This window comes from Chelonoidis abingdonii, chromosome 26, assembly GCF_003597395.2.
Source record: "Chelonoidis abingdonii isolate Lonesome George chromosome 26, CheloAbing_2.0, whole genome shotgun sequence".
Lineage (NCBI taxonomy): Eukaryota > Metazoa > Chordata > Testudines > Testudinidae > Chelonoidis > Chelonoidis abingdonii.
The window spans coordinates 2533250-2558534 of record NC_133794.1 but is presented as its reverse complement, the minus strand read 5'-3'; the positions used below and the strand labels follow the sequence as shown (position 1 = coordinate 2558534).

General features: G+C 51.0%; 1 protein-coding gene across 1 annotated transcript in view; it reads right to left on the bottom strand.

Moving 5' to 3' along the window:
• Positions 1-25285, bottom strand: part of LOC116826473 (venom factor-like) — a 110826-nt gene that overhangs the window by 50949 nt on the left and 34592 nt on the right. The window contains exons 11-20 of the mRNA XM_075061172.1: positions 24604-24750; positions 23661-23873; positions 22331-22525; positions 21263-21424; positions 19977-20106; positions 13285-13356; positions 12221-12421; positions 11481-11592; positions 7899-7984; positions 7578-7717 (exon numbers count right to left, since the gene is read on the bottom strand). Coding sequence (XP_074917273.1) covers positions 7578-7717; positions 7899-7984; positions 11481-11592; positions 12221-12421; positions 13285-13356; positions 19977-20106; positions 21263-21424; positions 22331-22525; positions 23661-23873; positions 24604-24750 — 1458 coding nt within the window. The remainder of the gene's footprint in view (positions 1-7577; positions 7718-7898; positions 7985-11480; positions 11593-12220; positions 12422-13284; positions 13357-19976; positions 20107-21262; positions 21425-22330; positions 22526-23660; positions 23874-24603; positions 24751-25285) is intronic.

Here is a 25285-nt window from a genome sequence, read left to right as displayed (position 1 = left end):
GAGCCTGATTGATTTTTCCTTGTTTTAAGATCCAAGGGGATTGGATCTGGACTCACCAGGGACTGGTGGGGGAAAGGAGGGGGGATGGTTAATTTCTCCTTGTTTTAAGATCCAAGGGGTTTGGATTTGTGTTCACCAGGGAATTGGTGAAGTCCTTCAAGGCCATTCAGGGAGGGGAGAGTTTTGGGGGGATAGGAAGTGCTCCAGACACTGACTTCTGGCTGGTGGCAGTGTACCAGATCTGAGCTAGTAATTAAGCTTAGAAGTGTCCATGCAGGTCCCCACATTTGTACCCTAAAGTTCAGAGTGGGGAAGGAACCTTGACAGAAGTTCTTTGCAGCCTCAAATGTGTCAGGTGTGGAGGGGGTTCCAAGACCTCCTCTAGACACTGATCTGCACTGAAGTTGCTAGGTGCTGGACTCAACGGTGCCTGTGGCACTGGAGTCAATGGTGCTGGCTCCAGAGGGGAAACAGAGTCTTGTCGCTGAGTTGTAGGAAACTGTCTGAGTGTCTTGGTAGCTCTTTGAATGGAGCATCCTCTTCTTCTTTGAGTGCTTGCTCATATAGATTCCAATTAGTTGTGCGCAAGCCGCATGCACGTTTGTCGGAAGATTTTTACCCTAGCAACACTCGGTGGGTCAGCTGGATTGCCCCCTGGAGTGACGCTCCGACCCAATGGCCCTTCAGTTCCTTCTTACCGCCTGTGACGGTCGTTGGAACTGTGGAGCGCAGCTTTGCTGATCTCACCATCCCCAGCTACTCGTAGTTCTTTGCTGTTTATTGTGTGTATAGTTCAAGTTCTTGTAGTAATAGTTAGTATTAGTTGTTGTATTTATAGTTAGTGTATATAGTTTAAGGGGGGATCGGGGATTAGCCCCTTTCCTCCACCCTGGGATTCAAACCGTGCTCGGCATGCCAAAAGCCGATGCCAATAGGGGATCTCCTCGACTCCTGCCTCAAGTGCCTAGGGGAATCCCACCTTACCGATATGTGCCGCATCTGCAAGTCGTTTACACCAAGGACGAAGAAGGAGCAGGACTTTCGATTGAAACAGCTCCTTATGGAGTCGGCACTTAGTCCTGCAGCGTCGGTACCGAGTGCCTAACAGACTGCTTCTGTAAGGAGCGCCCCTTCGGACCAGGACCGCTCCGGTACCAAGAAGCAGCCCCGGCACCAACCCTTACCGGCACTGACATCTGCCCAGCACCGCTCCCTGTCCCCAAGACACAGGAAGTACCATAGTGCTCCAGCTGCTTCAGCTCCACAGAAGGAGTACTCTTCGAAGACGGTTCGTCCGGCACTGTCATCTGCCGCAGCACCGTCAACTGTGGCATCCTCCTGAGGCCCTCCATCAATTGATCTCAAGGCCCATCAAGACCTTTTGAGACAAGTGGCTCAGAATATGAACTTACAGGTGGAGGAGGTCCCTGAAATAGAGGCCTCTGTCGTGGACATCCTATCAGCTGATGCACCTACTAGAGTGGCTATTCTGTTTATCTGCACCATACAGGCTAATGCGGATACCATTTGGCAATCCCCAGCCTCGATTCCACATACAGCAAGGGGAGTAGAGAGAAAATATATGGTCCCCTCAAACGAGTATGAATATCTCTACATTCACCCATCTCCTTGCTCTTCAGTGGTGCAATCGGTGAACGAAAGGCAGCATCATGACCAGCAAGCCTTGGCTCCTAAGTCAAAGGAGGCTAGGCTCATGGACCTCCTAGGCCGCAAAATATACTCGGCTGGGGGCCTCCAACAGGGCTAGGGTGGCAAACCAACAAGCCCTCCTAAGTAGATATAACTTTAACACGTGGGTGTACTTGGGGAAGTTTATGGAGCTTCTTCCCCAGGAGTCCCGTCAAGAATTTACGACCCTACTTAAGGAGGGTAAAAAGGTAGCAAGAACCTCCCTCCAAGCCTCTCTGGATGCAGTGGACTCTGCAGCCAGAACTCTGTCGTCAGGAGTGACGATGAGGCGTATCTCCTGGCTCCAGGCATCAGGCCTTCCCCCTGAATTACAACAAACTATTCAGGATTTGTCCTTCGAAGGCCAGGGCCTGTTCTTAGATAAGACTGACCCCAGATTGCAAAGTCTGAAGGACAATCGCATTATAATGCTCTCACTGGGTATGCACACGCCAGTGACCCAATGCAGGCCCTTCCAGCCCCAGCAACACCGCCCTTACGCCCCGCCAAGGCCGCGTCAGGACTTTAGCAGAAGGCGTGGTAGAGGGAATCGTGGGAGGCAGTCTGGCCCTCAAGGAAGTCAAAATCAGGCGCCCCCTAAACCACCAGCGGGGCTCAAGCAGAACTTTTGATGGGACGCCCGAGGGCGGCCCTCAGTTGCTCTACCGGATGCTTCTCCTCCCTTTTTCAACCGCCTCTCCCAATTCCTCCCTGCCTGGTCCCAGCTAACTTCAGATCATTGGGTCCTGTGCACGGTGGAAGTGGGATACCACCTCCAGTTTGTTTCAACCCCGCCTTCCCACCCTCCCTCCCCGTCCCTCTCAGGGACCCTCTCACGAGCAATTCCTCTTACAAGAGGTCCAGTCGCTCCTAGCCATGGGAGCCATAGAGGAGGCCAAAAGACATGAGGGCAAGGGGTTTTATTCCGGCTACTTCCTAATCCCCAAGGCAAAGGGAGGTCTACGACCGATCCTAGACCTGCGAGAACTCAACAAATTCATGATAAAGCTGAAGTTCCGCATGGTAACCTGGGACCATTATCCCGTCCCTGGATCCGGAGACTGGTATGCCCCCCTCGATATGAAGGACACGTATTTCCACATCGCAATTTACCCACCACACAGACGGTACCTCCGTTTTGTGTCAACCATCAACACTTTCAGTTCACTGTACTTCCGTTTGGCCTTTCTACAGGCTCCGCGCGTGTGTTCACAAAATGCATGGCTGTAGTCGCCGCCTCCTCCGGCGTCGTCGGGTACACGTCTACCCGTATCTCGACGATTGGCTCATTCGAGGACTTCCCAGTTACAAGTGTCGCAGCACCTGCGCATCGTCAAAGACCTCTTCAGGAGCCTAGGCCTGATGATCAACACAGAGAAGTCTACTCTGACACCCACGCAGAGAATAGACTTCATCGGAGCGGTTCTGGACTCCAATCTGGCCAGAGCCTGCCTCCTGCAGTCGCGTTTTCAAGCAATGGCTTCAATTATCGAGGTCTTCAAACTTTCCGACAACGTCGGTGCGCACCTGCCTCAGCCTAGTAGGTCACATGGCCTCCTGCACCTTCATGACCAAGCACGCGAGGCTATGCCTCTCCATCCCTTTCAACCTGGCTTGCTTCAATATACCAACCACGCAGAGACAGCCTGGACTCGGTGCTCACTATTCCCCAGGAAGGTTCTGGGCTCCCTAACCTGGTGGCTAAACCCCACTCTAGTCTGTGCAGGGATGCCATTCCACCCACCGCAACCTCGATGGCCCTAACCACGGATGCGTCATCTCTGGGTTGGGGTGCCCACCTCGAGGCCTTTGCACTCAAGGCCTCTGGTCGCCTCAAGAGCTGGCCTTACACATCAATGTGCGGGAGCTGAGAGCAGTCCGTCTAGCATGCCAGGTGTTTCGAGACCATCTCCAAGGCCGTTTGTGTATCAGTGTTCACGGACAACACAACGGCCATGTTTTACATAAACAAGCAGGGCGGAGCACGCTCCTCCCTCCTTTGTCAAGAAGCCTTCCACCTCTGGGACTTTTGCATAGCCCACTCGATCGATTTGGTAGCGTCTTTTCTCCAGGAGTCCAGAACACTCTGGCGGATCACCTCAGCAGATCCTTCTGTCTCACGAGTGGTCGATTCGTTGTCGGACGTCATCCATTCTGTTTTCCAGAAGTGGGGTTTCCCCACATAGACCTCTTTGCCTCCCGAGAGAACAGGAAATGCCAGGTGTTCTGCTCCTTCCAGGGATGCTCCCCGGCTCCCTCTCAGACGCATTCCTGATCCCGTGGAAGAGGCACCTACTCTATGCCTTCCACCATTTCCACTCGTCCACAGAGTCCTACTCAAGCTCCGCAGGGACAGCGCCCACCTGATCCTGATTGCTCCAGCGTGGCCGAGGCAGCACTGGTACACCATGTTGTTCGACCTCTCAGTGGCAGACCCGATTCCCCTGCCACTCTGGCCAGATCTCATAACACAGGACTTCGGCAGGCTTCACCATCCAGACCTGCAGTCTCTTCATCTCACAGCATGGTTGCTGCGTGGTTGAGCCAGTCTGAGTTGCGTTGCTCTGCCTCGGTCCAACAGGTGCTCTTGGGCAGTAGGAAGCCTTCCACTAGGATGACATATCTGGCCAAGTGGAAGCGTTTCTCCTGCTGGTGCGCTCAGCGTAACTCAGTCCCGCAGGCAGGTGTCCATTCCTACTGTCCTGGACTACCTCTGGTCCCTGAAAGAACAGGGCCTAGCGGTCTCTTCCATAAAGGTGCATCTGGCAGCCATCTCCGCCTTCCACCCAGGGAAAATGGCCGATCAATCTTCTCTCACCCCATAGTTTCAAGGTTCCTCAAGGGATTGGAACGTTTGTACCCTCAAGTCAGACGCCCGACCTACCTGGGATCTCAACCTGGTGCTAGCCAAGCTTATGGGTGCTCCTTTCGAACCACTGGCCACCTGCTCGCTGCTGTACCTTTCCTGGAAGACAGCCTTCCTCGTCACTATTACTTCGCAAGACGAGTATCTGAGCTTTGGGCCTTGACAGCAGACCCCCCGTATACGGTATTCCATAAGGACAAGGTACAGCTGCGACCACACCCCTCCTTCTCCTCCCTAAGGTGGTGTCTGCCTTTCATGTCAATCAAGACATCTTCCTCCCAGTCTTTTTCCCGAAGCCGCACCATCGCGTCGGGAACAACAGCTGCACACCCTAGACATTCGCAGGGCTCTCGCCTTTTATATCGAGAGAACAAAACCCTTCCGAAGGTCACCTCAGCTCTTTGTAGCTGTGGCAGACGGGATGAAAGGCCTACTGGTCTCATCCCAATGAATTTCATCTTGGGTAACATCCTGCATCCATACATGCTATGATTTGGCTCACGTTCCGGCTAGCCACCTCACTGCCCATTCTACTCGGGCTCAAGCTTCATCTGCTGCCTTCCTGGCCCATGTTCCCATCCAGGAAATATGTCGGGCAGCTACCTGGTCATCGATTCACACTTTTGCCTCATATTATGCTGTGATTCAACAGTCCAGAGATGATGCAGCATTTGGCTCAGCAGTTCTGCATTCTGCAACATCTCACTCTGACCCCACCGCCTAGGTAAGGCTTGGGAATCATCTAATTGGAATTGATATGAGCAAGCACTTGAAGAAGAAAAGACGGTTACTCACCTTTGTAACTGTTGTTCTTTGAGATGTGTTGCTCATATCCATTCCAAACGCACCCTCCTTCCCTTCTGTCGGAGTAGCTGGCAAGAAGGAACTGAAGGGCCGTTGGGTCGGCAGGGGTATATATCCGGCGCCATAACGCACCACTCTAGGGGGCGACCCAGCAGACCCACTGAGTGTTGCTAGGGTAAAAATCTTCTGATGAACGTGCACACGGCATGCGCACACCTAATTGGAATGGATATGAGCAACACTTCTCGAAGAACAACAGTTACAAAGGTGAGTAACCGTTTTTTCCCCCTTTCTTATGGCGCTTGGCCGGTACTGGGGAGCTTGAGCAGTGCCGGGGGATCATCTCTTCTCAGGGTCGGGGATTTATGGTGCTGGGATCTCTACAGCCCGATGCTGAATCGTGCACTGATGCTGGGGCACTTCTCACCAAGGAGCTCAGGCCTGTTACCTGGTGGTCTGGGGCCGCTGGTTGTAACACGCCCTCCATGAGCAGCTGCTTAAGTCTCTTTCTTAGCGTGGGCCTTAAAGGCCTTGCAAATTTTGCAGTGCTCCGCCTGGTGTGCCTCTCCCAGACACCTAAGGCAGGAGTCATAGGGGTCACTGTTGGGCACAGACTTGCAGCAGGTAGCTCAAGCTTTAAAACTCTGGGCTTGTGGCATTCCCCACAGCCCAAGGCTGGTGGCTGGAACTAAATCCCAGTCACCTCTAACTAAACTGTACCTAACTAATGTATTAAATACCTAACAACAAACTGTCTAACTGGTAAAACTAGATTGCTAAGGGATCACTCACAAGTGAGAGACCACGTTCCAACGCCGCCACAGTGGGTAAGAAGGAACTGAAGTGAGGTCGGGCCGGCAGGGTACTATATACAGTGCCATAAGGGTGTCACTCCAGGGGCCTCCTCTGCCGCCCCAATGGGAGCTGCTTAGGGGAAAAGTTTCTGATGTCCGTGCACATGACGCGGGCGCACACCTAATTCGGATGGACATGAACAAGCACTCGAAGAAGAAGGGATGGATCACTGGATGATTACTTGTTCAGTTCATTCCCTCTGTGATGAAGTGGTTTTCCTTGTTTCCTATGGGGGATTTTTTTGGTTTTCCTATGGTTTGTTTGCATGCAGGGGTGGGACTCGGTTTCCCTAGGTACTAGGGGTCTAATGAGGTGATGGGAGAGGGAGTTTGTTGTTACAGCAGACTGGCGAGGGAACTTGGGACCCCAGCCAATGGGCTGGAGAATGGAGACCCCAGTGACTGGTGACCAGGTGACCCGGAGGCCCAGCTCAGGAGTCACAGCTGGTTCTGGCCAGTGGGAGGACAATGGGCTGCGAAGAGAGGACCCCTGTGCCCTAACCATCTGATTCCATCCAGAGGGGCCAGAGGAGGGCTGAGAGGAGAGGAAGCCTAGGAGACCCTGTTTACGACCCTGTTTACCTGGATAGAAGACAATGGACAGAGGTGGGGCTTGGGGCAGTGATATCAGACGCCCAGCTGGGAAGCGGGAGGCTCTGGGCTGGAGATGGGGAGCAGGCAGAGCTCATCTGGATGGGGGGAGACTTGGATGTGCAGTGTTGAAGGAGGCCAGGCCTGAGGCCCTGAGAGTTTCCTGTGCTGTGTTCAATGCTCAATAAACCCTCCTGTTTTACGCTGGCTGAGAGTCACTCCGGTCTAGAGAACAGGGTTGCATTGTCCCCTTCAGGGGGTGGAGGCCCCAGGGATCCAGAGTAAGTGGACTCTCGGGGGGCTGGGGGGCACAGTGAGAACAGGTGTATTAAGGCTCAGAGAGGTACAGCTCCAGGAGGTGAAGGGGCTTAACCCCGAGATAGAGTGAACCCCGGGAAAAGGGTTGTCTGACTGAAAGGGCACCCCCCATGGACCGCATGGGGCCAAGAGTGGGCATGATATGTGAGTCTGTCACACCCTTTGAAGCACCTGGCACTGGTCGGTGTTGGAAGACAAGACACTGGGCTAGATGGACTATTGGTCTGACCCAGTATGGGTGTTCCTATGTTCTTAAATGGGTAAATTCCATAGCCCTGATCCTGCAAGGTGCTGAGCACCCAACAAGGTCAATGGGAGACAAGGGTGTCCAGCCCCAAAGGGATCGGGCCCTAGAAGAACAAGCTGCCACCATTTTGTTTTGTTTTGATTTGGCTGTCAGTCAAAGCATTGACACCTCAGGTCCACTGCAGAGTCCCATGAGGCAATGAGCTTACCTTAAGGTTTTGTTCCTGATAGTTGTAGAGAATAGCCTGGATTTCCACGTGCTCATTCCTCACTACAGTGTAGGGCAGACGGAGGTCGATGAAAAAATTTTTCATTACTTTTATCTCATAGGGGTCAGCCACACAGATCCCTGCAATGGGGAAAGACCCAGTGTCAGAGACAAGGGGGCTTAATACTATATTCCTGAAATGTGTCTGCTGTCTCCTTGATTGTTCCATCTCACTGTGACTTTCCAGGGCCCATTGTGGCCTGGGGTCTTTTCTCCATTAGTTTTTCTGCCTGTTCTCTGGAGAGCTTGTGGTGTTCCTCACCTTTGGTTTCTGAAAGGCTCACAGCCAGGACTTCCCAGGTGGTGACAGAATCCTTCAGGAAAATAGACACCGTCTTGGAAGAAATTCTACATGGAAAGAGAAAGACAGAAACTGTTACAGAAGGAAGGAGCTAGGACTCATGGACATTCCCCAGCTAAGGGTGTAGATTGGGGTCTCAAACACACGACCCGTGGACTTATTTCCTGCGGCCCACCATATGGCCCCTTCTGCCCCTCACCTCCCACTCCCCTGCCTCCCCCATGCGCACCACGTTCTTGCTTTCCGCCTACCTCCCAGAGCTTCTCACAACCAAACAGCTGTTTGGTGGTACTTAGGACTTTCCAGGAGGGAGGAGGGAGAAGTGGGACACAGCATGCTCATGGGAGGAGGGGAGGAAGAGGCAGGCCCATGGTGGGGATTGGGGAAGGGGTTGGAATAGTGGTGGGGAAGGGGTGGGGCATGTACTGAAATGTCACTAGAGGCGAAGAAACCGGAGGGCAGAACAAGCCCAGGCTCCCCCCTCCCCCCTCCCGTCCCAGGAACTTCCTCCTCCATTCTCCCAGGACCAGGCTACCAACTTGTGCCAAGCCACGCAAGTGGAGTGGCGGGAGCATGGGGCAGTGCAAGGCTGATCCCACCCCCACCGGCCACATACAAACGCATGCAGGCTGCAGTGGGCTAAGTGGAGCCCAGTGCTATAGAGCCGCGAGCAGAACGGAGAGAGATCAACAGGCTGGGCAGAGGACCCGCGGGAGCCGCCAAGGCTGTATTATTGCACTGGGCTGATGGGGTGGTGTGTGTGTGTGTGTGTGTTTTCTCAGCCAGCCCTTCCCTAGTTTCTCAGGGCATCGCAGAGTTTTCACATTTGAAAACAGCCCCCAACTCCTCACTCTTACCCTGGAAGCAAGCATGATTTGCAAATTGGGGAGAGGGAGGGAACTTTCCAAGCCGCACGCTTCCCTGCCATTCTGCTTCCTTCTGCCCCCTCATTACACAAGCCCTGTGCAGCTAGATACCTTTAGTGGCTATAGTAACACTCCTCTTTTCATTAGGTGCCAGTGTAAGACCACTTTAAAGAGCTTACAGTCTAGCAAAGATACCCAGGAGCCAGGATGCACAGGAAGACCCAGAAGGGGGTTTAACTTGAAGCAGTCTGGGAGAGGGGGTTGTTCATTTGGGCATCTGTGCAGTGATTTAAATCATACCTGTCATTCCCCTTGGCTTTGTTGCAATGCATGTGCTATCAGAGCCTGTTTTGAAAGGTGCTAAGCATCCTGTGATCCCACTGGTCTCAGTGGGAGGAGAAGGCACCTCAGCTCTGCATAAAGGAAGTTCTAACAGAGAGATGACCCAAGGGAGGGGGACTCAAAATCTGCTTCCCAGCCCCTTGCTGTTCTGGGCTGTGACCTGAGGCTGAAAGGTGCTGCCGGCTGCTTTCTGTGAGGTTCAGTGCATGTTCACGGCCAATGGCTCTTAGTCTATCGGTCCCCATCAGACCCCATGACAGCTCCCTCTGCTTCCGCAAGGGTAATGGCAAAGTTTGGAAGTACATATAGATGTGAACAGTTTTTCTCCTCCATGAATAACAAATCTGTGTTAAGGTCAGGGCTCACTGATGAACATTTGCAAACAACACTGAGATTGGTGTTGTCTCAGGATATCAGACCTAATATTGATTCTTTGGTTGATGCAAAATGCTGCCAGCTAAGTGGCCAGAAATGAAATGACTATCAAAATTAGCACTGACTTTTCACATTAGTTTTTAAAAAGTTAATACATTGACTTTTAATAGCATACTACATTACTCTTCTTTTTTTCATTTCTGATTACACTTTTGTATCGTTGTATGAAAAGGTTTTAGTGATATGGCCTTTGGGCCAATGCACTAGTCCTCATGTGGCCCTCGTGGTGATTTGAGTTTGAGATCCCTGGTGTAGATCCTCCTATCCTAGGCTGAGGTCCATGGTAAAGCCTTCTTCACTCACCCACTGAAATATAAAGCCCTCTCTGGGGAGGAACTCAGTGGTCCAAGTTCTGCACCAGTCACAGGACACAACCTGTTTTAAAGGTCTCAAGGGTAGGGATATTAATTCTAGTGCTCAGGTCTAAATCCAAGCAGGGGGATTATTTTCCATTCCAGTGGAGAGGGGCCTGGCCCAGTGCCTCATTTACCTTTAAAAAAAAAAAAAAAAGGTTCAGCCATCTGGTCAAGGCTGATTCCCCACTCTGGCACTTTGAGGGCAGAAGGTGGGGGCCCACAAGGAATCTAAAAATTAATACTGGCCATTCCAAGCTTGTATTAAACTCCCAGGTTTATAGCTTTCCTCTGACCTTGGATGAGTAGATGCTGCCACTACCCAAGTTCAAAAACCCCTTTGAGAACCGAGGAAGGCACACTTGGGTACCCTCAAGCCCTTTCAGACCCCCCCTCTGGGGGACAGCTGAAAAAGAAAACAAAGGAAATCAGCTGTTGCCGCCCGCTAATTCAACAAAATGTGCACAAACCTGTTAAGACACAAAACTCCAATCTTGTACTTAAAAAAAAAGGTAAACCTTATTTAAAAAAAGAAAGAAAAAAAATACATCTAAAAACTCAGGCTGTTTCTAGTACTATTTTAAAAAAGCCAATACAAAAAATTATACCTACTCCCTTAGCTTTTTTGAGATCCAGCTTAAAGGTTACAAACAAAACAAAAGCACCTGGGGTTAGCACAGAGGAGTCCACAAGTCATAAAGAAATAAGAGATAAACCTAATTGCATCTTCCTAGACATTTTCTGATTTACTTACATATCTGGGGTTCCAAATGAGTAGTTACAGCACAGTTCCAGCCCTGTCTGTTCTCCAGGAGAACAGCACAGACAGACAAAGGGGAAGTTTTGCCCCATTTTTAAAAGTTCTAGCCTTGCCATTGACTCTTTTGGTCAGGTACCCACTCCCTTCCTTTTACCTACGGACTTTTTACCCTTTCCAGGTAAAGCAAGTTAAAGAACAGCTACTAAGGGGGAGTTTATAGCTAACTGGCTGGCTGGGTGTCCATAAAAGGGAGCTACCCCCTCCTTCATTTATCACATCCAGTTAGAAAGCACCATCAATATCACGTGATTCAGCAACCCAATAACACACCCTGAATAACAATGAAATGAGGAACGGTTCCCAAACAGGATAAAAGACCAATGCTAAACAGCCAGACACCTACATTCATATTCTAGCACCTAAATTAGCTGCCTGGTTTTTCATTAGGGATACCGCTGGCTGCTCAGCACCTCTGGATGTCGGGCCAGTTCTTTTAGGTACCTAAATATGGGCTCAAAACTGGAGTAACTGAATTAAATTCTCCGCTCTCTGTTATACAGAAGGTGAGACTAGATGATGTAAGGGCCCTTCTCGCTTTAATATGTAGGAGTGACTCTATGAATATGGATCAGCTGCTGAATGCTGCCCCTACTTCATGACAAATACTCCAGCCAGCTTCACTGGGGATCTTGCTGTGGAGAGACACTGACTTCAGTGGGAGCTACACCATACCACATCTGAATGTGGCCCTTTGATGAATGGGAGTGACACAGCCACATGCTCTTACCCCAGTTCATTTGGTCGCTCAATCAGCTGCTCCACTTGCCACAGCCAGCTCTCTGGAAACTGGCTCCTTGAGCTGATATCTTCGTCGGACATGAAATCTTCATCCAAGTCACCTGGGAAGTCAAATCACAGACTGTCTGGCTCTGCTGTGACATTGATTGGAATGGGGCAAACCTGAAAGGATTCGAGGGTTGGCCTGCTCTACTGACCTCAGAGCATCTGTGATTTGACCTACGTTGCCAAGTTTTGATGCTGCCAGCCCAGAAGAGCATGAACTGGAGTGTGGTTGAACGGCTGGAGGGGAAGCCACAGGCTTCTTCTCTCCATGCCTGCCTTTCTGTTCCCCCATGAGCTAGCCTTTTCTGGGCTCCTATAACACTGGTATAAGCCACTGTCTCAGTGCTCCATGTGCACCCTCTAGTGGATATTCTGCAAAGGTAAGAGCCTACTACTATTCCTAGCTAGGGAGTTACCCCTTTAGCTCAAGTGGTAGAGGACTGTGCTTTAGAAACAATGGTTAAACCTCAGCAGCGACCTGTGAAGAGGTTATTACCCTGACTCATCTGGGTCCCCATGTCAACATGGTGCAAGACTAACAGGATTGCTTCCACTGCATTCATGCCCATCTCCCACCAGGGGGATCTGTGAACATGAGCAGGGTTGGTTCATGTGGTGTGGTCTTATTTCTCTAACAATTCCCCGTCTTGCTCCTCTGAGTGATATTGAAACTCTGGTACTTGCTTCTTGCAAGTTCCAGGTGGAGCTCCCGCTGCAGCTTGTCACGTATGGTCTTGATATAATTGCAGCAGTCGAGGAAGGTCTTCTTGCATTCATCAGTATCCAGGATGTACCCAATCCGCTTCTCGCAGTTGTGCCCCATGGGGTTCTCATGCATCCCGTCTTCACAGCATTTCTTCAGCTTCCGGTCCTGGTAATCTGCCACTGAAATGTACAAGCCAGGAGATCATTCCAACCAAGCTTCTTCTAGTCCTCACTCTCTCTCTCTCTCATTAATTTACTAGTAGACATGGCCAAAGAAGGAACATAGGAACTGGCACTCTGCTCTGTCTAATCCAGTATCCTATCTCTAACAGCGACTAGCCACCAGCTGCTTCAGAGAAAGGTGCAAGAAACCCCACAGTGGAATAACCTGCCCACAGAGAAGTTTCTTCCTGAATCCAATCAGAGGTTGGCTTATCCCCTGAAGCAAGAGGATGTATAGCTCTTCTTAAAAAATCCTATTCCATGGAATTGTGAACATCCTTCTTTTCCATGTAAATGGCTCATCCTTTTTTGAATCCTGCTAGGCTCTTGGCCTCAATACAATCCTATGGTGGTGAGTACTATGGGTTAATTATGCATCGTGTACGAAAATAGTTCCTTTTATAAATTCTTAATTAGAAACCATTCAGTTGGGTTGAGTGTCTCCTTGTGCTTATATGGGTAATTTAACAATGTACTTGTTGTTGTTATTTGAGTCGTAGTAGCATTTTGGATCCCCAGTCACGGCCCAGAACCCCACAGTGCTGGGGGCTTTATCAACACAGAACAGAGAGACAGTCTGTTCCCCAAAGAGCAATTTACCATTCATTATTTTCTATATCTCTATCGCATCCCCTCTATAAATTGACCAGTTCCAATCTCTCCCCATGTGAAATTCTATCCAGACTCCCCTGTCTCCTGCTATAGGAAATGCAGCTGGCTGGAGGCTGTAGGAGGGTGAAACCGGTCACACTAGGGAATCGCATTCCTGCTTTGCATGCTTGCTTTGACCAAGAATAGGAACCTCCCTGATTAGTACCTACCTTTGTTTGCCTTATACTCAATGAGCTGAACAGAGCGACGCCGGCGTTTTGTTGCCTGGGGACATTCTGGATCTGCAGAAGGAAGTGAGAAATAGAAATTAAAATCCCACCTATCAAGTGAGGCCCTACACTGAACTTGCTGCCATTTCTTTGTCTGGATGTAACAGGGTAACTTTCAAACACCGCATCTGGTCAGTTCCCAAATTTCTGAGAATGGTCTAGGCCTCAATGAGTGGAAACTCGTTGATTTAGGGGGAAATCAGAAAAAAGATGGTTATTCACCTTTGTAACTGTTGTTCTTCGAGATGTGTTGCTCATATCCATTCCAATTAGGTGTGCGCGCGTCACATGCACGTTTGTCGGAAGATTTTTACCCGAGCAACACTCGGTGGGTCAGCTGGGTCGCCCCCTAGAGTGGCGCCACCATGGCGCCGAATATATACCCCTGCCAACCCAATGGCCCTTCAGTTCTTTCTTGCCAGCTACTCCGACAGAGGGGAAGGAGGGCAGGTTTGGAATGGATATGAGCAACACATTTCGAAGAACAACAGTTACAAAGGTGAGTAACCGTCTTTTCTTCTTCGAGTGCTTGCTCATATCGATTCCAATTAGATGATTCCCAAGCCTTACCTAGGCGGTGGGGTCGGAGTGAGATGTTGCAGAATGCAGAACTGCTGAAGCCAAATGCTGGCATCATCTCTGGACTGAACCCAGAGCGTAAATGAGGCAAAGGTGTGGACAGAGGACAGGTAGCTGAGCGACATTATCTCTGAAGGGTACTGAGACGCCTAAGGTGCAGATGAAGCCTCGAGCTTGGTTAGAATTGCGGTAAGTGTGCTCAGGGAAAGAGCCAATCATAACAAGATAAGGATGCACGCCGTCACCAGTATGAGATCCTCTGAGGGAGAACAGGTAGGGCCATTCATTGGCTCCTTACACACGATAAAGTGGGGCGTTGTTACAAAGGTTTTTGGTCCGCTTCGATATATAAAATACGAGCGCTCTAACGGATGTCTAGGGAGTGCAATTGTGTGTTCCGTGGACAATGTGGCTTGGGAAAGAAGACCGGAAGCAAGATATCTGGTGATATGAAAGACTGATACCATTTAGGGAGAAAGCCGGCTGTGTGTTGTAAACTGCACTTGTCCTTTGAAACACAGTATAACGGTGGGTCCACCGTAGGGCCTTAAGTCGGAGACCTCGTTTGGCTGATTAATGGCTATGAGAAAGCTGTCTTCCAGGACAGGTATAGTTAGCGATCAGCTTGCTAATGCTCAAAGGAAGACATAAGTTCGGTGTAGAACCAAGTTGAGGTCCATGTTGGCGGGACGGCGTACTTGGGGATTATAGGGGTCAGCCCTGAGGAAACCTAGAAACCAATAGGGTGGAGAACACGGAGTGCCACTCTCCCTCGGTGGAAGTAGAGGATGGTGGCCAAGTGTACCTCATGATGATACCGCAGGGCCTGTTGTGTTTAGAGACAGAGTATCCAGAGTTGGGATGAATCAAGACCTCGTGGGCGTGACATTATGGCATTCGACAGCAGGAGAAACAGCTTTCACTTGGCCAGGACACGTTGACCGAGTGGAAGGTTTCCTGCTACCCAGGAGTACTTGTTGTACTGAAGCAGAGCAACGTAACTCAGACTGGCTTAACCACACAGCAGCCATGCTGTGAGGTGAAGGGACTGCAGGTCTGGGTGGTGAAGTCTGCCGTGGTCCTGAGTTATGAGGTCTGGGAGAAGAGGCAGGGTGACTGGGTTGGTTATTGACAGGTCGAGCAGCATGGTGTGCCCGTGCTGCCTGGGCCACGCTGGAGCAATCATGATCAAGCGAGCTCTGTCCCTGCAGAGCTTTATCAGGACCCTGTGAACCAGCAGGAATGGTGGAAAGGCGTAAAGCAGTTGACTCGTCCACAGCATCAGGAAAGAGTCAGAGATCAAGCCCGGGGCGAGGCCTTGGAAGGAGCAGAACATCTGGCATTTCCTGTTCTCGCGGGAAGCGAAGAGGTCTATACGGGGAAAGCCCTACTTCTGGAAAACAGAATGAATAATGTCCGGACGAATCAACCACTCGTGAGACAGGAAGGATCTGCTGAGTCAATCCGCCAGGGTGTTCCGAACCCCTGGGAGAAAAGATGCTACCAGGTCTATTGAGTGGGCTATACAGAAGTCCCAAAGCTGGATGGCTTCCTGACAAAGGGCGGAGGACCGTGTCTCTCCCTGCTTGTTTATGTAATACATGGCTGTTGTGTTGTCTGTGAACACTGTGACACAACGGCCTTGCAATTGCTGTTGAAACACCTGGCACGCAAGGCGGATTGCTCTCAGCTCTCAGACATTGATGTGCAAGGCCAGCTCCTGAGATGACCAAAGGCCTTGAGTGCAAAGATGTCCGAGGTGAGCACCCCTGCCGAGAGATGATGCGTCCGTCATCAGGGACATAGAAGGCTGAGGTGGATGGAACGGCATCCTTGCACACACCAGGGAGGGCGTCAACCACCAGTTGAGGGAGCCTAGGATGCTCGGGGGAATGGTGACTATCATGTCTATGGTGTCTCTGCCCTGGTGGTATACCGAGTTGAGCCAAGATTGGAGGGGACGGAGGCGTAGCCTGGCGTGTTTGGTCACGAACGTGCAGGCAGCCATGTGACACAGGAGAGCGAGACAAGTGTGAGCTGAAGTTGTTGGGAAGTTCTGTAGGCCTCGGATAATTGTTACCATCGCCTGAAAACGAGGCTGTGGTAAGCAGGCTCTGGCGAGATTGGAGTCCAGGATGGCCCCAATGAAGTCTATCCTCTGTGTGGGAATCAGAGTGGATTTCTCTGTATTGATCATCAGGCCTAGACTCATGAATAGGTCCTTGACGAAGTCCACATAATGGGTGACTTGTGCCTCGGAGGTCCTCGAATGAGCCAATCGTCGAGATACGGAAAAATGTGTATCCGACGGCGGTGGAGGGAGGCGGTGACTACAGGCATACACTTTGTGAATACACTTGGGGCTGTAGAGATGCCAAACGGAAGGACTGTAAACTGGAAATGTTGATGGTTGGCTACAAATCGGAGGTGTCGTCGGTGTGGAGGATAGATGGCGATGTGAAAATACGCGTCCTTCATATCGAGGGCGGCACACCAGTCTCCAGGATCCAAGGATGGGATGATGGTCCCCAGGGATACCATGCGGAACTTCAACTTTATCATGAACTTGTTGAGTTCTCACAGGTCTAGAATAGGTATGAGACCTCCCTTCGCCTTGGGGATTAGGAAATAGTGGGAGTAGAACCCCTTGCCCCTTTTGTCCTTTGGTACCTCCTCTATGGCTCCCATGGCAAGGAGCGTCCGTACCTCTTGTAAGAGGAGTTGCTCGTGAGAGGGGTCCCTGAAGAGGGATGAGGATGGGGGGTGAGGGGTGAGGTGGAAATAAACTGGAGGTGGTACCCAAGTTCCACCGTGCGTAGGACCCAACGATCCGAGAGGAAAAAGGAGAGGCAGTTGTAAAAGGGAGGGAAAGGATCCTGGAAAGTCACTTGTACGCCGTCCTCAGGCACACCTTCAAAAGTTTGGCTTTGGCCCCGTAGGTGGCTTGGAGGGGCTCTGATTTTGGCCCCCTTGGGGCCCTGACTGCCGTCTACGACCGGCTTGACCACGCCTTCTACCAAAGTCCTGCCTCTGTCTAGGCAGAGGGTAAGGGCGGTGAGGCTGGGGGCGGAAAGACCGGTGTTGAGTCACCGGCTTGTGCCTGCCGAGAGAGCAATAATGACCCTGTTACCCTTCAGGCTTTGCAGCCTAGGGTCAGTCTTTTCAGAAAAGAGGCCTCTACCGTCAAAGGGCAAGTCCTGTATGTATACTGTAGTTCCGGCGGGAAGCCTGACACTTGAAGCGACGAAATGCGTCTCATGGCAACTCCCGAGGCCAGAGTCCTGGCTGCAGAGTCTGCTGCATCCAGTGAGGCCTGGAGGGAAGTCCTCCCCACTTTCTTCCCTTCCTCCAAGAGGGCAGCAAACTCTTGACGGGAGTCTTGAAGGACTAACTCCGTGAACTTGCCCACTGCCGCCCAGGTGTTGTAGTTGTAGCGGCTAAGTAGGGCTTGCTGGTTTGCCACTCAGAGTTGAAGGGCCCCTGCAGAGTATACTTTATGGCCCAGTAAGTCCATGCGTCTAGCCTCCTTCGATTTTGGAGCCAGAGCTTGCTAGCCATGGCGTTCCCTCTCATTGACAGACTGTATGACAAGGGAGCAGGGAGGAGGATGAACCTACAGGTACTCGTACCCCTTAGAGGGCACCATGTACTGGTGCTGAACTCCCCTGGCAGCAGGTGGAATAGAGGCTGGAGACTGCCAGATGGTATCAGCATTGGCCTGGATCATCCGGATGGATGGTAAGGCCACTCTTGTGGGGGCGTCAGCTGACAGAATATCTACCATCAGGTCCTCTATCTCCGGCACCTCCTCTACCTGGAGATTCATATTGAGTGCCACACGTCTCAGGAGGTCCTGATGGGCTCTCAGGTCAATTGGAGGAGGGCCCGTGGAGGATGTCCCTGTCACCGCCTCATCAGTAGAGGAGGAAGAGGAGAGGCCGGGGACAAGTGGGTCCTGTGTGGACTCTTGCTCTTGGGCGACCTCCGGCTCCAGTGGAATCTGGGATTCTGATGGCCGAACAGGCGCTTCCTCTGTACTGGTAGGAGGGGGGCGGCTGATAGTCGCCTCTGGCACCCGGTGCTCCGATGGAGCAGAGCGAGATGGGACTGGAGGTACACCTTGGGCCTGGTGGTACGCCCAAGATGTCCAGAATGACCACTGATGGGGGCCTTGATCTTGGGCCTGTGTCTCCTGGAAGATTCTGAAGGGCATATCGGAGTCACAGTCCTGTGCATAGGAACTGCCTGCATGAGAGGACACCGATGCGTGCCGGGATGGCCAAAGAGGAGCTGAAAACCCTTGGGAAGAATCTCCCTCTATGACTGATCTCGCTCTGTGCAGCACCGGGGGTTGGTACCGGGGAGCCATACCAGAACCAGGAACGAGATCGGGACCTACGACCGGAGTGGTGTCAGGAGGTCGACTGGGATCTCAAATCTCGGCATCTGGAGTGGCCACGAGAGTCACGGTGCCTGGAGCGGTGCCGGGATCTGGAGTGGTGCCGAGAGTACCGTGCCAGCGAACGGGACGCTGATAGGTGATGAGAGATCGGTGCCAGGACTGCGATCAGCGTCGAGACCGAGATCGACGATGGGACCGAGAACGCCGGCGGGATCGCGATCATGAGTGGTGCCGCTCTGCGGTGCTGAGAGAGGCTGGTCTCATCAACGCCGGCTTGCCTACAGATTGTATGACCCGCACCAGCAGTGCCGGGGGTTGAGGCAGGGCAGACTCTGTCATCGCGATCAGCTCCTTCGCTGTGGAAAATGTCTCCGGCGTGGAGGGAATAGTGAGCTCAACCACAGCTCTCGCCAGGGAGCTTTCAGGTACCAGACTTGACGGCCCTTGCGGGACCGGAATCGACGGTGCCAACGTAGTCGGTGCCGCGGCAGGTATAGGTGCCAGGCGGTATGATCTAGCCGGGTGCTCTGACTGCGGTGCAGGTGGCACAGAAGCAGCGTGAGTCTTATGTCTCTTCACCAGCGGGGAGAGAGAATGGTGCCGAGTAGACATCGGTGCCGGCGATGTTCGGTGCCGAGAGGCCTTAGCAGTACCAGTGCGATCCGGTACTGAAGAAGCACTTCTGCCCATGGATTGACCAGCGCTCAGTGCCGAGGGGAGAGGAGTAAGAGCTGCCTCCATCAGGAGCTGTTTGAGATGAAAGTCCCGCTCCTTTTTCGTCCTTGGCTTGAAGGCCTTGCAGATCCGGCACTTATCGGCGAGGTGGGATTCCCCAAGGCACTTAAGGCAGGAGTTGTGGGGATCTCCTGTTGGCATCGGCTTGTGACAGGCCGAGCACGGTTTGAAACCCGGTGAACCGGGCATGGGCCCCAGCATCGGGTGTGGGGTAGGGGCTAATCCCCGAACCCCTCTTAACTATATACACTAACAATATTATAAAAACGAAGAAGAATTAACTGCAACTATAGAAATTTCAACTATATACACAAGAATAACGAGAGAACTACGAGTAGCTAGGGAAGTGGAGATCAGCTAAGCCACGCTCCGCTGTTCCAACGACCGACACGGGTGGTAAGAAGGAACTGAAGGGCCGTTGGGTCAGCAGAGGTATATATCTGGCGCCATGGCGGCGCCACTCTAGGGGGCAACCCAGGCGACCCACTGAGTGTTGCTAGAGTAAAAATCTTCCAACGAACGTGCACGCGGCGCACGCGCACCTAATTGGAATTGATATGAGCAAGCACTCAAAGAACCACCAGAAAAGCCAGTTTGGCACTTAACATATTGCTCCTTCCTGTTCCGGCTGGGAGCCACATAAGAGCTGTTGGGCAGATGCTCAGCCAGCCAGAGCAAGCGGAAAGAGAGGAGAGTGAAGGAGGCTTCATTCCTTCCTCTCTCCTCGTGTGCTGCCCCTAAAAGCCTGCAGCCTGGGGTACAGAGAGAGTCAGAGAGAAGGACCATCTGCGTGTCTCTTCCGGTCCAGGAGGAAGAAAGATACTTTGGAAGTGGGAGAAACCCAGTGAGCTAGAAGAGACACTTTCCTGCCTTCCTTCATCACTCATGGCAACCATTCAGCTCTATAGAGTGATACCTGTTCTCTGGGCTGTGGAAATCCTATTACTTGTCTCCAGGGCCAGTCCAGCATCTGTAAATACCCCCAGATTGTTCTTTCCACTGCCAGCCGTACAGCCAATGTCACTCTTCTCCACCAAGTCCCAGATCTGTGCGACACAAACGTAATGGTTGAGAAATTATTGTTAACAATGACACTTCCCATTTATACGGCGCCATCCAGCATGATCCCAAAGCATTATACAGGCTGCGAGCTGGATTCTGGTCTCAGGTACAACTGTGCAATCTGCAGTAACTCCACTGACTTCCTTTGACTAGCTCTGTGTTTGCAGCAGTGTAAATGAAAGCAAAATCTGAGATGTAAGTAAAGGATTTATTGCAACTCAATCTCCACTGAAATGTGTCCATCTCTGGGATCGAGCACAACAGCCATTGTGCACCAGCATCACAACCGATTTCAGGAGGAGAAAGAAAAAATGATGCATCCAGCTGAACCCAGACAGAGGAGGATGTTAGGCAGAGAGAAATTAAATACTCAAATTAGAATTCAGCCGGAGCACCAGGGCCCTGACCCTTGTTGAAAGGGTCACAGGAGATTTAATGACCAGAACCTGTGTTTGATATGTCAGCTGAGAAATGGCAGTTTCTGTAGCACTGCGTCCCCTAAAACCTTGATAGGGCCTGGGAATCAGCGCTGACTCAGAAGAAAGCCACCCTCTGCTGAGTCACTAACACTTTTCCCTGCAGCACAGCGCCCCCTAATGTTGCCCTGAGACATTGATTCAGCACTGACTGGGAGGGGACAGCGCCCCCTGCTAAGACCTCCCTCCACGCAAAGCAGCACAGCATCCGCTATCGCCGCATTGGGTGCAGCTCTGACTGGGGGAGGGAGAGCACCCCCTACTGAGAACACCCTCACTCCCTGATGTACAGCACCACCATGGGCACTGGGGTGCGAACTGCCTCTGAAGGGAGAGCGCCCTCTACTGCATAACCTACACAGTTCCCTACAGCCCAGCTCCATCTGGGTCAACACTGTCCAAAGGGAAGCATGTCCTTTAGTGTGTCCAGAACAGCACTCCCTGCAGCATCTTGGGTTTCACTGAGTGTCTCCCAGCCAAGTACTGACCTGGCCCAGCCCAGCTCAGTTAAAGCAAAATGGAGCTCACACCCCAAGCAGCAGGTGTGCAAACAAAAGACTCACTTCCCTTTTCGCCATCCTGGGGCTTAGAGCAAGGATAAGGGCTGAGCTGCATTTCCCACTATAAACATCACACGTTACAACCAACATCTTTCATGCCCCACCTTAGATTGTGTAATTTTGTGCTTTTTGTTCAGAATGTAGACACCTTTGTCCACAGCCACCAGGCCGACATAAGCTCTGTGGTCTCCTTCCAGCTTGAGTTTCACTGGAGTTCCAGGCTCATGGATTCTCCTGTCTTCGTCGGTAGCTCCTTTCACCACTAGCTATATGAAAGAGAGTGAAGGGAGAGGTTTTGTTTTAAAGCGGAGGGATCAGCTAAGAACCCACCCTTTGCAAAACATAGGAGAAAAGGAGGTAAGATCTCAGGTTCCTTGAGCATCTGAAAGCCTAGTTCTGATCTCAGGGGCAGCTTTGTAAATCTGGAGTAGCTCCACTGACTTCAGTGCTGTTACTCCATATTCATGCTGGTGTAAACTGAGAGCAGAATCGGACCTAATGCCTATGAAGTCCCTTTGTCCCTCAGGCAGCCCTGGGAAAATCTACAAAGAAGTTTGAACTGTAATGGATCTGCTTTGTGGGCCTGATTCTGATCTCACATTGGTGTAAATTAGGAGCAATTAACTGGAGTTACAGCAGTGTAGCATTGTAGTTACATCACAGTCAGGTCTCCTATAGGCATCTGGAGTCACATCTACTGAATTCATGAACCAAAAATAAGAATCTTACTCCTGTTAGCCCTGAAGAACCAGCCCAGCCCTGGGAGAGGGAACTGGAATCAATTCTGACAGCCACATCATCAGCAAAATGGCTAATTATGGTGCAGATACAAAGCCAGATACTCAGCTGGTGCAAGTCAGTATAGCTCAATCCACTTCAATCCACAATCCACAGAGTCTTTATTCCTGAGCTAGAAAGAACCAAAGCTTCACTCCCGTATCCCAGAGTGGGTTAAGAGCATTGGCTTGTGCAGGCTGGGGAACATCTATGTACAAGTAAACCAACCAAATCTAATCCAGAATTTGCTGGGAGACAGTCAATGAGAAGCCCCCGGTGCTATTTGTAGAGTCCCTTTTGAGAGTCAGTCGGCACTTCAGGCTAGGAAAAACTACTTTGTAATGACACCTTCATAGGAATTAACATATAGAAGGCCAACTTGAATATCAACCCACCGTTCCCATGCATGTGTCCTGGATGTCCAGCCAGACTGAGTCTGCTACAATCTCCGAATTTCCTACTTGGTAGTAAGCCACGATGCGGAATGAAGGGATGAGGTCTGGAGTGATAGGCAGGGACATGGTCACCAGATTTTGTCCCGCCTGCCTGGCCTGTCTTCCTACACGAATGATCTTCCCTTTATTCAGGATCTAACAGGGAAAAATGAGACATAGATTGTGAAAGGCCACAAGAGTTAACACAACGGATGATTCAGATTCCATGAATTTTCGTATCCATCTGTGTTGCAGGAATAGGCCCCCGAGGTGTTGGTGCTAATATTTACTAAATCTGAGTAACATTTATGTTTCACCAACAGAGACCAACCCTCCTTTCCTCCATCCCACTCACCAAATATACTTCATATCCGCATTATATGGCAACTTTATTATTTGATTTGTCCAGCTCTAAAAATAACAGAGTTGACCTACTACTCTGCGTTGAAAAAGTAGCAGTGAAACTAGTGTTTTGAGCAGAGAAATGAGACCTGGGATTCCTGGGTGCCATCCCCAGCTCGAAGAGGAAATATGCTCTAGTGAGTTCACGAGGAGGAGTCAGGACTCCTGGTTCCATCTGAAGCTCGAAGAGGAAGTATGGTTGAGTAGCAAGTGCAGAGGGATGGTTGTTAGAACTCCTGGGTTCTTTCTCCAGCTCCTGGAGGAAGTGGGCTCTCAAAGAGCCCAGATAATCAGAAGTGGATAAGGGGTTGTCTCCATGACTGCCTTTATTTCATTCACACTGCGACGGGGTGCTGGGCATAGGGTTGCAGTTTCAGCCCTCTGTCATGCCCGCTCCTCGTTAGGGGAACAAATTAGAGCAGGCTGGAGGTAACCTGGCCCTAATTGGAGAGGCAGAGACAGCTGCTACCTAATTAGACTGTGGCTGCATAAAAGTCTTAGGGGAAGAAAGCCAGGGGAGTGCAGGAGAAAAGGATAAAGGAAGGGAATGAAAGGAGGGAGGTAACTCTCCCTCCCTCTTGCCTGCAGCTGGTGCAGGGTTACTTGTTCATGGTGAAACAGCGGTGGGAACAAGCCTGAAATAAAGTGCACCAGTGCACTGTGTTTACTAAACCCAGCGTCTCAGAGTGACTTTATGAACCTTGCAGAGGCAGAAGCCAACCGGGCCCTGCCACACTCTGCTACACACACAATCAGTATACTGCCTGACTGGGAAGAATTCTCTGCTATAGGTTCTCCTTACACGCAGTGGGACTATTAAAGAACAGGTGGAAACTCAGATGATGCCTAAGTTCCAGGAGATCCCAGTACCCAGGGACCCAGCACTTACTATGTAGGTGAAATACTTGATCTGGTTCAGAACAGCTGGACTGTTGCTCTTCAGGTGGAAATTCACAGGTAAGTTGTCTCCAGGTTTGAGCTCAGAAGCCGTCACCGCCAGATGGAGATAGTTTTGAGACCCTCCTTGGGACTGATAGGCTTCAGCCACCATGGACTTAGAGGCCTGGCGGTTTGCTGGGAGGTTGGGATGGGCAGTTTTTACCTGCAGGAGAGGTGGAGATAAAATCCTAGTTGAATCTGGGAGTGAGCTTAGGGTCTCTAGCCCCTCATGCTGGGTCACACCATGAGCAATAGCAAAGGAAGCTTCCTTGAGACGCCATTGTTGGTGGATTCTGCTACTAACAGCCATTCTAGGCATGACACTTTAGAGAAATGCCAAATGCCACTTTTAATTGGCCTGTCGCTTCAGCACAGTCCTGCTGGGACTCCAGATTTCTGGACTGTCAGAGAACATGTCCCTGAACAGAGGAGACAGCCTTGCCTCTTGCAGGAGGGGTGAGAGGAATATAGAGGGACTACTGAAGTGGCTGGACACAGATAGATCCAGTATTCTTTCGGGCTTTGTAGCTTGAGCCTGGTGTCACCTCACAGGGTCTTCACACTAAGCAGCCATGCCCTGTCTGCAGGCCTCCTTTGCTGCATGGTGAGTACCTTCAGTGTAGCAAGGTGACTAATCTGGACCTGCTTATGCCCATGTCAATGTTTTCTGGGATCTCTTCTGGCCCCATGATGGAACATTGGTTACATGGTGATCGGAGCATCTCCAAAACCCAGTGGCATACAGGAAATTGACCCCAGGCACAGATCAAATGCACAGAGTTTAGTTATCCCCCTGCATAGTGCATGAGAGGGGAGTGAATGCCACCAACAGGGCATTGCCCTCGGGGTGCATATAGTACTTAGTCCAGAGTCAGCGTTAGAAGGTTACTCACCGTGATGGAAACCTGTTGCCTATCCCCTGGCATGTTTATAATCAGCTTGGCAGTTCCATATCCCTGGGTCAGCCCAGCTGACTGGAATCCTTCAGCCTGTACTGGGACATGGGGAGCTGGGGAGCCATCAGGGTTTGTGACGTAGACCTGAGAGGCATGATCAAAAAGAGATGCATTGAATAAGGGATGCAGCGCTCCCTGCATCCTAACTTTAAATCAAATCCTATGTGTAGTATCTCAAGTCCATAGCCTCAAAGGTATTTAGGTGTCTAACTTCAGTGGGAATTAGGCACCTAAATAAGTTTGAGTTTACAAATATCTTCAACTCTAAGGTTAATTAAAGTTTTCATACTCTGACTTGGGGGATGTCTAGGCTGCAGTTGTATGCACGCCATGCCTGCTGGCTGTGGTGCTCTGTGCCCCTCTAGTGGCACCTAAATCACTTAGAGATTAATGAGTCTACTACAGCCTTAGCTAAGTGCCATGTGGCTTTTAGCTCATGCAGTAATAGCTCATGTAATTAGCTCCAGAGATCCCAGGTTCGATCCTGGCCATCGACAGATCCTGGTCGTTTTCATTACCCAGTGTGACAAAGTTCCTCCTCTACCTTGGTGGGTCCTGTGCTTATTGGCGGATTTGTTCACCTCAGTGATCTTCCCCTCTTGTGGAACCCACAGTCTGG